The following is a 17,352-nucleotide window of genomic DNA, read 5'->3' on the forward strand; positions in this document are numbered from 1 at the left end:
AATACTTTCATGTACCTCTCAAATGGTTACATCTACTTGAAATGTATTGGTCCACACAATTTAACCTCTTGTATCAAATTCACAGTTAGGTAAACCATTACATCGAAAAACGATGGTGGGAAGAATTTCTTTAGAAGGCACAAAGTTGTAACAAGATCATTTTGAATTGTGTCCATTTCAGCAACAATGATAGACTTCTTGCAAATTGCATTGAAGAAAAAACAAAGTCTTGCAATTGCATGTTTCACTTTTAGAAAGGATTGCACAAATTGCAAGAGGCAAAAGTTATTGCATCAATGCATGATAATCATGAGATTTCAATCCTACCAACTTTAAGTTCTCTATTGAAACTAAATTCCTAAAGTTTGAAGAATAACATTTGGAACCTTTAGGTTTGCTAAACACTTACAGAACAATTTTTTCTCTTACTTTGATAATGTATAGCAAGTCAGTGGTAGGAAAGTTTGATTTTCATGCTGCTTAAGGGCTAAATCTTTCTGCAAATCCATTTCTTCTAAATCTAACCGAACATTAACTCCATCCTTCATCTTACCAGGAATATTGAGCAATGTACCATATATACTCTCTCTAACATTTTTCTCAATATGCATGACATCTAAATTATGTCACACATGGAGAAATTTCTAATACTCCAATTAAACAAAAAATGGACTTCTTCTTCTAACATTCTTCAGAATCAACAGTCCTTTTCCTTTTGTTTGAGTTATCAAAACTTATTGCATTAAGCTTAGTTAAGATTTCTTGTCCGGTGAGCTGTGTTAAAGGCACTCCAAAGCCTTCTAGAAAAGGTCTTTTCACTGCATATTGGATAAGCATAATATCTCTTCACTGCATGATCAGACAAATTACCATAAGTTGGGAAATTATTTATTATCTATAGCAACACTGCCTTTAAGGTGAATTTCTCTTTATAGTAAGCATTGAGGACTATAACACCTTCATTCCACAACTTCTGCAGGTCTTTAACTAATGGCTCCATGAATACATCAATAAGATTGTCAGATTGTAGAAGACTTAGCACCATAAATTTCCACTTCATACACAACCAAGGAGGAAGATTATACACAACTGTCATCATAGGCCAACAACTATACCTACTACTCAACATACTATGTGGATTATCTCCATCTGCTACAATCCTAAGTCTTAAATTCCTACCTTCTGATGCAAAGTTTGCCATAAATGATCAACCAACTTCCAAGATGAAGAATCTGTAGATTGTTGCATTTTCCCTTTCTTAACCTTTCTCCCATTGGCATGCCATGTCAAATTTTTAACTGTTCCAGCATTACGAAACATTCTTTTAAAACGTGGAATAATGGAAAAGTACCATAAAACCTTATTTGGAATATTGCTAACAACTCCATTCTTACCAATTTTCAATCTAAAAGATCCACATTTAGGACATTCATTAAGCTCCATATATTCCTTCATAGACAAAATACAACTTTTAGGACATGCATGAACCTTCTCGTACTCCATTCCCAATGAATACAAAGTCTTCTTAACATTGCACATAGATGTTGGCAATATATTGTCATTTGGCAATATCTCTGATAACAATTTCAATATTACATCAAAACTCTTATCAAAATATCCATATCTTACTTTTAAGTTGTACAATTTAAGCAAAATCGATAACTTGATAAATTTGGCACAACCTGGGTACAAAGGTTTCTTCACATATTCCAACAACTTAGCAAATTCATTAGGATCATTATCAAAATTATCAAAGACAACACGAGTCATTTCTACATTATTGAAAGGCCATATCTTCCTCACTACCATTATCATTTTCATCAAATGCTACATTCATATTCTCAAAATGAGAAGATGGCTCAGTACCATCATCACATGGCTCACCATGCCAAATCCATCGCCGATAATTGATATCGAATCCATTCCAATATATATGACCTTTAATATCCTTAATAGTATGGATTTTCATACTCTCACATTTCATGCAAGGACACCATATGTAAAAGAGTTGCCTATTGTGTTTTCATTTTATTCTTTTTTCATTTTAATTAATTTTGTCATTATTCAACTGCATATAAATACTGAATATATTAATTAGAAATATGAAACAAAATTATTAAGTTGTTCCTTTAATTTGTTTATATTTCAATGATAGCTTACTTTCTTTTAAAATTAGCATGGCTTTAAATTTTTTTTTTTTAATTTCAAAACAATAGGCGACGCTTTTACCTCTGAAAGACGCTTTTACCTCTAAAAGCGTCACCTATTGTGTTTAAATTTTTTTTTTGGCACTTTAATTAATTTTTTCATTGTTCATCTATATATAAATACTGAATATATTAATTAGATATATGAAGCAAAATTATTAAGCTGTTCGTTTAATTTGTTTGTGTTTCAATGATAGTTTACTTGCTTTTAAAATTAGCATGGTATTTAATTTTTATTTAATTTTATTTTTTAATTTCAACACAATAGGTGACGCTATTACTGCTAAAAGCTTCGCCTATTGTGTTATAATTTTTTTTTTTGGCATTGTTCAATGATAGCTTACAAAATATACTGCATGTTTGTACTTAATAATTGTCTAATGATAAATATACTAATGTAATAAATATAATGTTAGCCAATTTAATAAGTATTGGAGTAAATTTCCTTTAGTTTTTGGTTTAGCTACATCATGGATCCTAGAGTAAAATTTAAAATTTTAAAAATATTATTAAATTGAGCATATAATAATGAAATGATTTATCTAACTATGAAGAATATGTGTTTATAATACAGCTCTAAATGTGGCACCACTATGGCTTCTTCGCAATAATTTGAACCTCAATGAATTTCCTCCAACGGCAAAGGTATGCTTCCTTTACGAGCTTCTGTCAACAAGAGAAAATCGACTACTTGTTCTTCTGTATAATTACAATATCACCTTGATACTTCTTCTCTAGATGTGGATGATGATGATACTTCCAATGTTTTAGCTTGGTGGAAAGCACAACAAAATAAGTTCCATATGCTTTTCAATATGGCTCATGATTTATTGTCTATACCTATTTCTCCTGTTGAATCAGAATCGACATTAATTGCTAGTGGACGTGAGGTGAATGAATATCGAAGTAGATTAACTCCAACAATGCTACAAGCTCTTATGTTTACCCTTGATTGGAATTGAACAATGAAGAACTCAAGATCTCAAAGCAAAAGACGAATTACTAGCAGATATGGAGGCCATGAGACTAGAAGCCTATACTATTTGATAAATTGTATGATTAATTTTTTTCTTTTCATATTGTAATTTAAGTTAATATATAAATTTCTAATTTAAATTAATATATAAATTGCTAACTAATAGAACAGTTTATTTAAATTTATATTTGAAAGATAAAACTTGTAAATTTTTTTTTATTAGAAATAAAATTTATGATGTATTTCAAATACATAAAGTCATTGAAATCTTTCATTTTGTAATTTTCAATTTATTAAATATGTTTATTTTTTAGCATGCTTATTATTTAATTTTATATGATAAGCTTAGATGGAAAAATACTTATTATATGTTAATTTGTATTTGTTTAATATTTATTTTATTTTATATTTCTTAAATATCATAAGATAAATTATATTTTTATTTTTTTAATAAAAGATTTTAAAGCAAAAAAAAAAAAAAATCAATAATTTTGAATTAAACTTTGGGCTCCGAATTTGGGTCTAAACCTTAAACTTAAAGCCCGAATCTGATGGTCGAGTTTGAAGCCTAACTCAATACCCATAGAGCTGAGTATCGGATCTTAAGCTTCGAACATTGGCTTGATCTAGCCAGATCAAAATTATCTCTCCAACTTAAAGAACAGCCCAGCCCAAACTACTTTAAATCCAAATGTTTAGGCTTGGCCCGAGCTGGGCAGTTGGAATTTACATCACTAGTTGTGGGAATTTTTTTTTTTTTTTTGGTGTGTGTGGCAAATAAGTAATTTTATTTCAAAAAACCATATTAGAAACTCAGTTTGAATCAAGCAAAAGAAGAGAAAGAAAAGCTTGAGGTAAAAGTAGTAACTAATGTCCAAGAACTAGCTCCTACCTTCCAATAATCTTGTTCATTTAAAAAAAAGAAAACGAATATCCTCAACCAAAGTGGATAGGGTCCAAGAAATGAAAAAGCTTATAAGCTTCTTCGAGTTGCCTTCTAAAATAATTTGCTTCCATCCTATTGCCATTGCCCAAATACATGCATAAAATAAAGTCAAATATCTAGCCCTAAGACTGGAATCACAAGACGTTACTTTATGCATATATTGAATCAAAACTCCCAAAGAGTCTCTGGCCACACTACCCAATCTTGCCTCCTTTGTATCACTATGGAAACATCCATCATTATTAATTATAATTATACCTTCCTGAGGCACCTGCCATTGAGTCCGCACCTCCATTCTTACTATCTTGCCTCCGATTATTAACACGGTTAACTCAATCTTTATCTTTATTTTTATACTCCCACCACTGACCACAAGAAGCATTAATAACATGCACTGTCTCTGGTAGAATTCTTTCATAAACCAGCTTATTCCTGTTTTTAAAGATTTCCCAACTTATACGCAGCTAAGACTATACTCGCTCCATTTGAATTACAACTTTGATCAAGTTCCTTTAAACAAGAAAACCACCCCAACACAGAATTACCATCATAACCATCAAAACTCCAATTCAAACTACTCCCAAACCAAATAGCTTTAGTCCAACTACACTGCCACAGAAGGTGGAAAACTGTTTCCTAAGCAGCTTTACACAAGCATCATCCACCGTTATATTTCTAGCCTTAAGCATAGATTTAACAGGCAATGCTTCATTTACTACACTCCATATGAAGTTGCGAACTTTCTGATGAGTATTCAACCTCCACAATGTGTTCCAAATCAATTTAGACTTACCTGGATCATCTATAACTCCAGCAGCCACAACATTCTTGAGCTCCATTAACTTGTGATAACAAGACCTCATAGTAAACTTGCCATCTCGATTCCATGGCCAAACCAAACGATCTTTGGCTGAACTACACTAACCGGAGTCTAAAAAATTGTATTGACAATGTTTGGGGGAAATAATTCTCGTAAAACCCGATTATTCCCATTCCTGCTTTATAAAATCAATTAGATCCTCAACCCATTCCATCTTGGGTCCTGAAAATAAGAAATATCACAATAGATTATTTTAAATTTACCTTTTTATAAAATCCACATATTTAGTTTACTAGGAATTTTTAAAATGACATTTATAGTAGGGGAAACAAATTTTCCACCTATTTTCTCAAAAATTGGAAATATAATTCTTTGGGCTAATACTTTTCCATTACAATAGATTCTTACTAACTTAACCGATTACTAAATGATACCTTAAGGAAGGTCAATCGAGTTTCCTGGTAGAGAATTTGAAGTTTTTATATTTTTATATTTTTTATATATTTATTTTTTTCAACTAACAGCTTTGTGTTCGGATATGGGATATACCAACCCCCTATGGGTATAGCCATGTACACCGGAACCCCAACCCGCAGAATTTTTACCATTCCTAAATTTTTAGTCACTGTATTCATTGAGTAGTCATTTCTCCTATTTTGAAAGAACTATGGTCAATCTTCATTAGAGCTTCCTGAAAGTTGTCATATGACAAGTTTCCCCATTCTTTGCAGACTGCTGAAGTTCGTCTTAGTGGCTATGCATTTCATATTGTCAGGCTTAAAGATATAAGTTCCACATTCAAGATGCTATTTGAGCTACATACACATGGTTTACAGTAATGCCAAAAACACCAAATTATTTACCAAATGGTATATGACAAATAATGTGAAAATTTTTAATTGGCCTGTTATTGATCTCACCTAATAATTCACTTAACCATATCTAGTTTATATGAATTTTTTGACCGCTAAATATAGATCTATCAACTGCCATATTATTTGTAAATATTTCTGTGCCCCTAGTGCTCCTGTAAGGTTTATGCATATGGCTTTGCTGCAGTTGATACTACTACTAATTCTACTGATGCCATCAACACCATGTTCTTTCACTTATTTCATTAACATTCACTATTAGTAAGACAACCAAACTGCTTTGAAGCAATATATCTGAAAATACATAATTTTGCAAGGAAGTAGGATTCTTATAACAACTTGCAACATGCATTTCTCATTTTTGTGTAAAAAATTCCGTTCATGTTTTACACCATGCTCAATACTAAAGAAGCCAAATATATAACAAATTAAATAATTTGGCAGCATTTTCATTCAGATATTTGAACTTTATCAATCCCATTTCTAGTGGGAGGCAACTCAAAGTCAGTAATTTATAATGTAAAACGATTCAAATCTTCACATTCCACCAAGGGATGAAGCATGGTTTGCATCAAAAATCAATTTTCAAGTAAATTGGGAACACTCATCATTACTGTAACCCAACATCAGTCAAATAAACTGTTGATTAACTGAAAAAATGTATTCAAAAAGCTTCCTAATTGCTTAACTTAGATATCAGTTTATAAAAATAAGGCAATGAAACAGCATAATGACGCACAGGAAAAAAGAAACTAACTCTTGTATTTATCAAACTTTTCATGAAGGAGACACCTCAAAACAGTTTCTGTGAGGTTTTCTTCCCAAAGATAGCTTCCCAAACCAACGGCGAAACAGCGACTTTCTTGTTCAGAAAATCTTTAACAGCCTTATCATTCAAAACAAAACCCTTCTGCATCAACTTCCCAATTACATTTTGAGCTTCTTCCACACCCTTTTCTCTACACAACCCATCAATCAAACCCACAAAAGTTGACACATTCGGCGAATGCCCGTCTTCCAACATTTCCATACAAAATTCCACAGCATCCTCTAAGTTTTTGCAACTATATAAACCTTGAATCAGAACAGAGTAACTGAAGGCATTTGGATTAATCCCATTGTTCTTCATCTTCCTGAAAATCCTTTTGGCATTATCAAGCTTCTGGGCTTTGCAAAACCCTTCCACAACAGCAGTATATATAACAACTTCAGGAATAGTACCCTTTTCCCGCATCAAACCGAAAAGCTTCATCGCTTCCTGAACAAGCCCATCTTTGCAAAGCCCATCAAGCATCGCCACAGCATTGGGAATTAAACCCGTCTTCTTCATCTTCTTGAATATCTCATCCGCATCCTCTGGAGGCTGTTGTAGCTGAGGCGGAGGTGGCTCGGAGACTTGTTGATCTGGGTTTTCTCTCTTGTTGTCGCTGAATTTATCAGCACCGAGCTTGAACTTCTCAAGGAAACTGTTTGCATCTGATGGGTCGTCTCTGATCTTCTCTCTGGCTGCCGAATTTTTCTCTGGAAATTGAGGAGTACGAGTACGGTGATGGTCGAACGGCTTTCCACCTCTTAAGGGTCTATGTGGTACGGGCTCCAAAGGCTGCTGTGGGCTATTCTGGTTCTTCATTTCACCGCCTTCGCCATCATTGGCGGAGCTGAATCGGCGTAGCTCCTTCAACAAGTTGAACGACGGTGCTTTGATTGTCGTATGAATGGAGGATTGAGAAGAATACGAAAGCGGGTTCGAAATTCCGTTGAAAATGAGTTTAGAAATACGAGTTTGGAATGATGGCATTACGGAAGAAGATATCGATTCCCAACTGGGTTTGTGTTAGGAATTGAGGTTTTAGGGAATGTTAGGGTTTTAGGCTTCGAACAACAATGGGACACTATCAGCGGCGATCTTTAAAGAAAAGGGTATGCAGGTCCTTTTGACAAATGACAAGGGTATTTTCGATATTTAAGGAAGTAGAAAAGTAAATGGTGGTTTTTGCTGGTTGGACGGAGGACCAGAACAGAAAAGATAAGGATTTCTCAAGCAAAAGGTCCCTCCGTTTTTTTTGGTGTCACTCCTATTCATTCTGATCGGTTCCCAAACTGGTTTAGGGGGCACTATGATAAACTTCAGCTAGAAAGCTTTTATCTTTCTGTTCTCATTAGTGCCCTTCTGCTGTGCCTGATTACATTGAAGGTATGCGGCTCTGTGCATATACTTGTATATATATATATATATATATATAAGCAAATTTCTACACTTCAAACCAGAAGGTTTTCTTTTTTCTTTTTCTTTTTTCTTTTTTTATTTTTTTTATTCCACTTCTTTACTTTTTCCAATGGTTTAAATGGAATTTTAAGTTTGTGATAATACTAAGAATCCGATAGTTGCTTTCTGAGGTTTTATTTATTGCCTAGCTTGTTGCTTTAGGGGTGACTTGTATTGGATTTTGTATTTGAGTTTGGACTCCTTTAGACTCTCTTTCTTAAATTGTTGTTTAACTGCAAATGGGCTTGATATTATCATTATCTTGTCAGGGGACAGAATGGAAATCAGCACCACTCAAAATTGTATTATGTGGTTCTTTAGGGATAAAGGTTTTGATGATAAGAGTATCCATGAAATGTTCAAAAAGTGCAGGCGTCTGGAGGGTTTGCAAAGAGAAAGGGCCTCTGAAAACTGGGCTTACTTGAAAAGCATTGGCATTCAAGAGAGAAAATTACCTTCTGTTGTATCAAAATGTCCCAAAATCCTTACTTTAGGTCTACATGAGAAGCTTGTTCCCACTGTTGAATGCCTTAAAACCCTTGGTACAAAGCCTCGTGAAGTTGCTTCTGCTATTGCTAAATTCCCTCACATACTGTCCCATAGTGTGGAAGAGAAGCTATGTCCTCTTTTGGCTTTCTTTCAGGCGCTGGGTATTCCTGAAAAGCAGCTCGGGAAGATGATTTTGCTCAACCCAAGGCTTATCAGTTATAGCATAGAGACAAAGCTTGCTGAGATTGTGGAATTTCTTGCTAGTCTTGGCCTTGCCAGAGATGGGATGATTGGCAAAGTTCTGGTAAAAAATCCCTACATTATGGGTTATAATGTCAATAAACGGCTGCGTCCAACTGCAGAGTTTCTGAAATCAATAGGTCTTACAGAGTTGGGTCTTCAGACAGTGGCAATGAACTTCCCTGAAGTTTTGTGTAGGGATGTGGATAAGATTCTAAGACCCAATTTTTATTATCTACAAAGATGTGGGTTCAATGATGGTCAAATAGCAACTTTAGTGACTGGTTATCCCCCTATTCTTATTAAGAGTATCCAAAACTCTTTAGAGCCGAGAATCAGGTTTTTGGTAGAGGTAATGGGCAGACGGATTGATGAAGTTACCAATTTTCCTTACTTTTTCCGGTATGGTTTGAAGAAAAGATTGGAGCAGCGGCACAGACTTTTGAAGCACCAGAAACTTGATTGCAGCTTGAGTGAAATGCTGGACTGTAATCAGAAGAAGTTCCAAATGAAGTTTGGTTTAGTTTGAAGTACAAGCTGAAGGTAATAGAGTTGTATTATTTTCTTCTTTTACTTTTGGTATATTGTAGGCTTGAATTGGTCTTGTAGTTTGAATTTTCGTTCCTTTTTGTGTTGAATCCAACATGTACATGATTCTGAGCAGACCAAAGAGATGTAGCTGATTCAAGCAGCAGTTTTTATGCTAATCTTTTCACATTTATCATGTTCTCACATTCTTCTCTCTGAAAAACATTGGTAATGAATTGTCTTGAGGCTTTCATAGTAACCTTAAAGGCAATTATGCTATAGTGTAATGTGAAGAGTAAGAAATATACTTTTTTTTGGTAAATAGGAGTAAGAAAGATACTTGCATCAAGGGAGGACTGATATGTAAATTTGGTCATGGTGTCATCCTGTTTAATCTCTAATTTTTGTAAGTTAGAGGACAAGTTACATTTGGATTTGTTAGTTATATGAAAATCTGATTCATTTTCATTGTAAATCAATTTGAAAGGCTGATAACTAGAATATTACAGTCAGAAGAAAGTATATATAATAATAATAAAATAGCTATGGTATTAATCCTCAAAAACGCATCTTTCAATAAAAAGAAAAGCCAGTCTGCTTGCTTGCACGCCTAGTGTAAGCTAGAGCATGCCCGGTATTGAAGGCTGGGTTTGAATCTTTAGAAAACTATCAATAAATTTGACATCTATAAAATACAAGTTTATGAAGCTAAATAAATGGATATCTGTACAAAAAATTCTATTTTAACTAGGAAAAAAAAAGAAAAAAAGTAGGCTGTCGAATCTGTTTGATTATGCTGGATTCCGTGCCCTGCCACAGCTCATGATGATGTTGATGATGTGATGTTGAAAAGTGTAGTGTCACTGGTGCTGAAGGTGCTGACCATGGAAGGCCATGTGAAGACAGGCTTGAATGGACGTACATGAGGTGCTGGCAAAGTTCCTGATAAAATCTGGTATATGGCTGGGGTTTGGGGCCTCTCACTGTCAATGGGATGTGAGCATGCCAACCCCAGAAGTAGCAGCCTGTTTGCTTCATCGAAATTATAATCGTTCTGTAGCCGCTTGTCCACAGCTTCTTGAATTCGGCCTTCCCGATGCAACATCCAAACCCAATCAACCAAGGAATAGTGTTGCTGCTCATGATGAATTCTAACTCCTGGGCTTCGACCAGATATGACTTCAAGCACCACGGCACCAAAACCATACACATCAGACTCAGGTGTGGCCTTCCCTGTATGGAAGCACTCTGGCGCAACATATCCCATGGTCCCTGGGACTCCACCTAATTCTAGTTCAGCATATGAATTCCTCTCATTGTCCAATACACGAGCAAGGCCGAAATCCCCCAGGCGGGCATTGTAGTGTGAGTCAAGCAAGATGTTGCTGGCTTTAAGGTCACGATGCACGACTTTTTGATCATACTCGTTGTGCAGGTAATGCAACGCTGATGCTACACCAGTAAGTATCTTGCATCGATGACTCCAATGCAGTGTATTTGGGTTGGAGGAGTCATAGAGGTGCTTTTCAAGGCTACCATTGGGCATAAACTCGTACACCAGAAGAAGCTTTCCTTTCTCATGGCTCCATCCTATTCGTGGTAGATATTTACATTTCAGAAACAGAGTCAGGAAAGTGAATTCTGAGTTTTAACAATAATAGAAGAAGAAACCATTAAAGTTAGCAGCATTTGCAGCGTAACTTTATTCAAGAAACAGTTGAAACTCTTTATTTGAAACAGAAAATTATCACACAACGCAATAGCCTTGAAAATCGGGTTCTTATGTATTAGATTCTATATGCATTCGAATTTGAATTAGCTTAGCTCTAGATTATAATCAAATAAAATGGATAACCAAATTGCACAAAGAAAGTATTTGGAGATACAAATGGATAGCCAAAATGAATTCTGAACGTTACTATTTTCTTATGGGGGAGTTATTTAGACCTCAGATAATTTAATTATAGTCGTCTTGGTCCTGCAAGAAACTCTCTTCTAGACGACCCACGATACGAATTTGACAGATTTGGGGAAAAAAAAAATGGTGAACTTTTGATGAATAAAATAAGCAAATGCTATTTGTCATGTAAAAATAACCATAACCATAACCAGTACCGCTCATATGCTATTTGACAATCTAAGTAACTATTTAAAATGATTTGTTTTGTCTTATTAGATTTTTAATATTAAAAAAGTAATACATAATTAAATATAGTAAATTAATAATTGTCATATGGATATGATCCTAATTTGACAAATAACAAAACTATAAAACAAAGACTTCTATAACTAAATGACCAAAGACTCTTTTTGGGGTAATTAGGCATTGAGTGCTTGATGGTTATATTTTAGGGATAACTGCGTCTTATTCCCTTAAATTATATAATTTTTTTGCACTTTGTCGCCTATATTATAAACCTCTTTATTTTTCTTGAACTATTACTTTCATTTCAGTTTAATTCAACAATGCAATTTTTTCTATTTTAAAGATCAATCATTCATTTTGACACTTAAATTAAATGAAACTAAACAAACGCAACTCATATAACTTTATTTAGAAATTGTTTTATGCTGTTTTCATTTACTTTTGGATGATACACATGACTAATTTAATCAAATTTATTTGGAAAGATTACATAATTCAAATAATTAAAATGACAATAATAAAATAATAGTTTAAAAGGTAATAAGAGAAATTTTATAGTTTAGGATGCAAAGTTATCACAATTTATTTAACTTTTCTTTCCCTTTTGGTATTTTTAAATTGGAATTAAAAATATTTTCCAATAGTTCCTTTCCAACTTTCGTCTACTGATATTATTATTATTATTATTATTTTGTTTTAGCGATTAAGAAAACAAGTTCTTCCGAAATGCACAAGTGCAATACATGCTAGGTAATTTTGACCAAATGAAAAAATTGAAAATTGTAGGAGCCAAAACACAAATATAGAAAGTATCATTTTTTTTATTTATGTGCCTTTGGTGTTATGTTTTTTATCATTAATGTATTTTAATCCTTAAAAAAAAAAAAATTATCTTTCAAACGAAAATGAAAAACAGAAATGAAAACCCACATAGATGTTACCAAATGAACTCTAAATAAAAACATTAAAAAAAAAAAAGGGTTAAAAATCGAAATTGACGGGTTTGGATTTTACCTAATAACCGAACAAGATGTTTATGGCGAAGACGATGAATAATGGTAAGCTCAGCAAAGAAATCATCTTGGCCTTTGACATTATCTCTAGAGAATCTCTTAACAGCAATTTCAGTAGTACTAGCAGTAGTACTAGCAGTAGAAGCACCATGTTGACCACCATCCTTTTCATGCAAAACACCTCTATAAACAACTCCAAATCCACCTTGCCCCAGCTTCATACTCTCATGAAAGTTGTTGGTGGCCTTTTTCAAATCCTTGTACCTAAATTCCCTTGGAATCCCAGGTAAACTTTTCAAGGTTCCAAGCACAAGAGACTCCTCGTCAATCGCTCTCTTCCTCTTTTTCTTGTAGATTAGTCCCAGCATAACACAAATTAAGCCCAACAAAACAATTCCCGGGACACCGACTCCGATAACAATTTTTAACCACGTCCGATCTTTTTTTACAGGCAAAACTTCGACCTCGAGATTCCATTGCCAAACACAATTCAATTGAATATCAGGGTTACCTGTAGAAGCAGAAAATCCAAAATAGGATTCCTCCTTCACATAATCTTTCAGGTTGATGGTATCATTCAGAATCGGCTCTACTGGCTTTTCCACGTTGGTGCTACCACTAGTGGCCGCCATGAAGACCTCCATGGCTTTGGTTTTACCATCATATTGGATCCAGACGCTGTAGTTTGTGACTTTATCTGGATGTGGTGCTAAATCAATCCCTAAACCATTAAGAGAGACATTCTTTTTCGATTTTATGGTGTTGATATTAAGGCCGATATGGTCATTATCAGGGTCGAAATCTTGCTTTTTAGTGTCGAATTCTATGGCAACCATTTTGTTCTCGGTATCGCCGTCGGTGGTGTCATTGGTGAGGCCTAACCACTGCCCATAACTGTTTTCCGGTACTTCGTAGTCCGGTGCTATGACGAAAGCTAGCCCTTCGCCAGCTTCCCATTCGTTGTTCCTAAAGATGTTGATGACAAAGTGTGTGTTGAAGGAGGCAACAACATCATCAATATCAGACGACCAGAGTCTGTAAGGACGTTTATACGTGATTCGGCCGGACTTGTTAGTGAGTTCAAGATTTTCAGAGTCTGGTGTCACCTGAAGAGCCCCATGAGCAATAGAAGAGCCCCTAAAGTGGAAAGAAGAATAATCACTAACATCAAACTGAGTAAATGGGAAATCTTTCGGTTCGTTTGCTGCTTGTGCCCAGGCGGCCGGAATGGCCAAAAATTGCAGAATGACAAAAATACAGATGATCATGCCTATAGCATTAAAAGGGCACTTCTTTTTTTTTTTTTTTTTTTTTTTTTTTTCTCTTTTTAATAAATGAAAAGGGGCTTCTTCGCTTTTATTTCATATATGTATGTATGTATTTATATATTTACTCACCCCCGCTAGTATTTGTTGACTGACATGATTTTTCATATAATGCATGCAGTTTGACCATTCATATTATAATATTTTTCTTTTTCTTTGTCATTATATACCATTACCATTCTTAACTCTTTGAAAGGGGTTGTTGAATAATAAGCGTTTTAAAAGTCAAAGGACAAATGTCAAACTTCTTAAACTAAAAAATCTCCTTTGATTTGGCCTTATGTAACTGACTTTTTGGTAACCAACAAAAAAGAATTCATTAAAAGAAATTTCATGGAAGCATTATATAGATGTTCCGTACGGGGATCATGTTGATGACACTACGCGTAAGCCTACCTATAATTTCATGAGGCCGCCAGTCAATGTAAAATGACACCTTCTTAGGCGCATCTACACAAGAGACAATAGGAGGAGCATATCTACACGCTCAAAGTGGATTCCTTCCCAAGCAATATTCAATATTCAAATATTATCATAATTGCCAAAGTCAAATTACAATTGTTCGCTATTTCTATGAAGGGAAACCACCCTTCACGCATTCACTGCTTTATCCTTCTTCCTGCCTTTTTATGTATCACTAACATTGAGTAGTGGCTGTTCAGCTTTATTTGGAGCTCGTACTATGGCTCGTCTTGCAAGTGGCCACATTTCAGGTACTGTCCGGGGACGCATCACATATGGTTCAACGGGCTGATTGCCAGAGGGGTGTTCACTTTCAGCAAATATCTTCAGCTTTCTATCCCTCTCCTGCATCCACAAAACCAACCACCAAATATGATCTTAAACAGAAGCACTTCATGTCCAATTAGCACAAATATCATTGTTCACAAGTTCAAATTGCTTCAACTGATAGAGAAGATATCATTCCATACAATTCTTAAAACCCATAATCGAGTAATAGAAAAAACACATCTAAAACCATGAGAAAATGTCAATTTTTTTCAGAAACTTTTACTGTGACACTCACATCACACATTTTGTTCCTGGGCAGCATGCGTAGTACAGCTTTCCGAATGACTTCTGTAGGGTCTTTGGCCATCTGGTCCTTTAAGCTTCTTTCCTTGAGGTGGCCCACGTACATAAAGATCACATATGGTTGAACATCAAGAAAAAGTGCTTAAACAGGATGACTTTATCTGCAACTGTTTACACTACTCACACTTCATTTTGCTGATAGCTAGAATTTTAGAAAACGAGTCATTTAGTGCTTGTATTTATGATTTTTACACTCACCCTGAATAGGATTTATTTTATTTCATTTTAGAAAAATATATTTAGATCTCATGCAACTTTTGAGGGTTAAGTCACAACAGCACCGTAGTACCAAAATTGTAAACTCATACACTATCAAATATCAGAACCGAATCATTTCATTTCCAAGCTGTCTCAGAAAATTCCAGCAGTCAAAACAGCTCACAGGAAAAAGTAACTAATTTAGCAGTCATAATAGTGCTTACCGAGTTTGGCAATGATAAACCTTATCAGTAAGTTTTCTCCCTGTGACACAGAGAGATCCTTGGCATTAAGTACAATGCACACGTCACCATCATCACAAGTTGGTGTGTGAGTTGGCTTATCCTTGCCTTGAGTCACAGTGGATATTTGAGATGCTAGTCTTCCAAGAATCTTGTCTCTCTCCTTTTTTTTTTTTTTTGGAAAAAAAAAAAAGGAAAAAGACAGAGATTCAAATGGGGAAAATCATCATTCCAGATGTAATAACTTCAGTAAATAAAATGAATACAACTTATGATATTAAACCATAATCAGTCTAAAAAAATCCAGTTTTGTCATCAAACTCTAATCACTAAATCTGGCAATTTTATTCGGGTTTTGTAATCCTACTTATGATCCATACGCTTTTATTTAAAAATAAATAAATAAATAAAAATTTTAAAAAAAATGCATAAAAGGAACAGAAGACAGAACACCCAACCTGGCCTTTAGCATCAAACACTCTCCAACGAAGACCTTCCAGATTAGTACATCTCAGGCCAGCAAGTGCCTTCTGCATGAATATCAAATTGCATTCTTTCCTTAATTGATCATGCCTAAAAAATAAACATTAAGTTTTCATTTAGACACTACCACGCTTATAAACGTGTTTTCAAATTTTTACATTCAATATATTCAAAGCATATATTTTACTTACCATCAAAACAATAAATATTCATAGTGTACTTTCTAACAAAGTGGACATTAACATACTATGGTCAGACAAGAGTTTGACAAGTAATTCAAAAGACAACTCCATAGATATTAACATTGATTCACCTTAGACTAAGAAGCTCTAAAAGTAAAAACATGACATTACTGAGGGGAACTCATTGGAAGTAAGATTTCTAAAATCCACTCAGGATCAAAATTATTTGACTGAAGGAATTAGATATGCAGCTCATACCATCTAGAATGTTGAACAAATGGGCAAAAGAAAGAACAAACGAACTCAAAAGCCAAATTCTCAAAGAGTACATTTCACAAACAGTTGGCATGATTTAAGTAAGCTAGAAATTTTTGTTTGAAAGTGCAAATAATAATAAAACAGTTGGCATTACAATAAACAAATAAAAAAAGAAGAAAAAAAAAAAAATTACCTTCAAGTTGCCATTGAAAGAAGCAGCTGCTTGGCTTGCCATTTTTCTCTTCGCTTAAGCTTTCTTTCCTCACAAACAAATCATCCACCTCTTCAAAAACCAATCAAAGAATTAGGCCACAAAATGAAGGTATCAAAAAATGAACTGTTTCAAAGCCATAAAATGAATGCAGATGGTTAATTAACTGTTTCATTAGCATTGTATTACAATCTCTTTCAATTTGTAAGACTTTGCTTAGTGAAATTTAGTTGTGCTTGCATGAGCATATTTCTAAGGTTAATTTTTGTATGTATAGGTTTTATCGTTACTCTTCTGCTCATCTATTGTTAAACAAATTGTCTCACTCAGTTTGACAAAATGGCATAGCCCAGGCAGTTATTCAAAACTTGTCTACCCTGACAGTGCTGAGATACAAGGGGATGGGTAGGGGGATTTGAACTCAAACTATTGCTCGAGGCAATGGCTTTTACCACTAGGTTGTCTTTCCGTGGAGCCATGGATAGGAGAACTTTACTAAATGATTTTTGCATTCAATGAGCCACCACAGCACATGACCAAAGACATATATGTTCAAAACGAAAGGCAAAAGGCAGCCAACATATACAAACTGTAAAATAATGGGTCGGATAAGGGAAATAGAATAGAAACCGCTCAGAGGAAGAAGAGGAAGAAGCTACGTCCTATTCTCTCTCATTTATGTTACACCCCCACATATGAATCTAATTCCTCAAGTGTAGACCATGTTTGTGTGTGTATACACATGAATCTTCACATTAAGTGAAAAAGTACTACTTGAAAGACCATTAGAGAGAACAAAAACACCAGCCTGATGAGAATATTAAATATGTAATGAACCAGTGTTAGAGATGTATT

At 34.5% G+C, this 17,352-nt stretch overlaps 4 protein-coding genes across 7 annotated transcripts; 1 reads left to right on the top strand and 3 right to left on the bottom strand.

Annotated features, from left to right (window-relative positions):
• Positions 1-4,670: 4,670 nt before the first annotated feature.
• On the bottom strand, positions 4,671-7,769 carry LOC107427129 (pentatricopeptide repeat-containing protein At4g38150). Of its 2 annotated transcripts, none has more exons than XM_060820376.1 (2): positions 6,614-7,769; positions 4,671-5,171 (listed from the first exon to the last, which is right to left on the bottom strand). In XM_060820376.1, the coding sequence occupies exon 1, from the start codon at positions 7,617-7,619 to the stop codon at positions 6,615-6,617; it is 1,005 nt and encodes a 334-aa protein (XP_060676359.1). In that variant the 5' UTR covers positions 7,620-7,769; the 3' UTR covers positions 4,671-5,171; position 6,614. The 2 variants fall into 2 exon arrangements, with proteins under 2 accessions (XP_060676359.1, XP_015892961.2); XM_016037475.4 differs by having other exon boundaries at positions 6,579-7,769.
• Positions 7,770-7,837: 68 nt separating this feature from the next.
• On the top strand, positions 7,838-9,537 carry LOC107427130 (transcription termination factor MTERF6, chloroplastic/mitochondrial). The gene is made up of 3 exons (XM_025077184.3): positions 7,838-8,015; positions 8,357-9,359; positions 9,481-9,537. The coding sequence occupies exon 2, from the start codon at positions 8,365-8,367 to the stop codon at positions 9,343-9,345; it is 981 nt and encodes a 326-aa protein (XP_024932952.1). The 5' UTR covers positions 7,838-8,015; positions 8,357-8,364; the 3' UTR covers positions 9,346-9,359; positions 9,481-9,537.
• Positions 9,538-10,164: 627 nt separating this feature from the next.
• LOC125420582 (probable L-type lectin-domain containing receptor kinase S.5) lies at positions 10,165-13,849 on the bottom strand. The gene is made up of 2 exons (XM_048467216.2): positions 12,505-13,849; positions 10,165-10,934 (listed from the first exon to the last, which is right to left on the bottom strand). Exons 1-2 carry the CDS (start codon positions 13,769-13,771, stop codon positions 10,165-10,167), a joined length of 2,037 nt encoding a protein of 678 aa, XP_048323173.1. The 5' UTR covers positions 13,772-13,849.
• A 396-nt stretch (positions 13,850-14,245) lies between these two features.
• On the bottom strand, positions 14,246-16,657 carry LOC107427119 (uncharacterized). 3 transcript variants are annotated; one of them, XM_060820377.1, is made up of 5 exons: positions 16,480-16,657; positions 15,822-15,893; positions 15,346-15,526; positions 14,856-14,948; positions 14,246-14,635 (listed from the first exon to the last, which is right to left on the bottom strand). In XM_060820377.1, the coding sequence occupies exons 1-4, from the start codon at positions 16,519-16,521 to the stop codon at positions 14,857-14,859; spliced, it is 387 nt and encodes a 128-aa protein (XP_060676360.1). In that variant the 5' UTR covers positions 16,522-16,657; the 3' UTR covers positions 14,246-14,635; position 14,856. The 3 variants fall into 3 exon arrangements, 2 of the variants coding, with proteins under 2 accessions (XP_060676360.1, XP_060676361.1); XR_009640848.1 differs by having other exon boundaries at positions 14,246-14,948; positions 15,822-15,936; XM_060820378.1 differs by having other exon boundaries at positions 14,246-14,948.
• Between the last annotated feature and the right edge of the window lie 695 nt (positions 16,658-17,352).

This window comes from Ziziphus jujuba, chromosome 9 (genome assembly GCF_031755915.1).
Source record: "Ziziphus jujuba cultivar Dongzao chromosome 9, ASM3175591v1".
NCBI lineage: Eukaryota > Viridiplantae > Streptophyta > Magnoliopsida > Rosales > Rhamnaceae > Ziziphus > Ziziphus jujuba.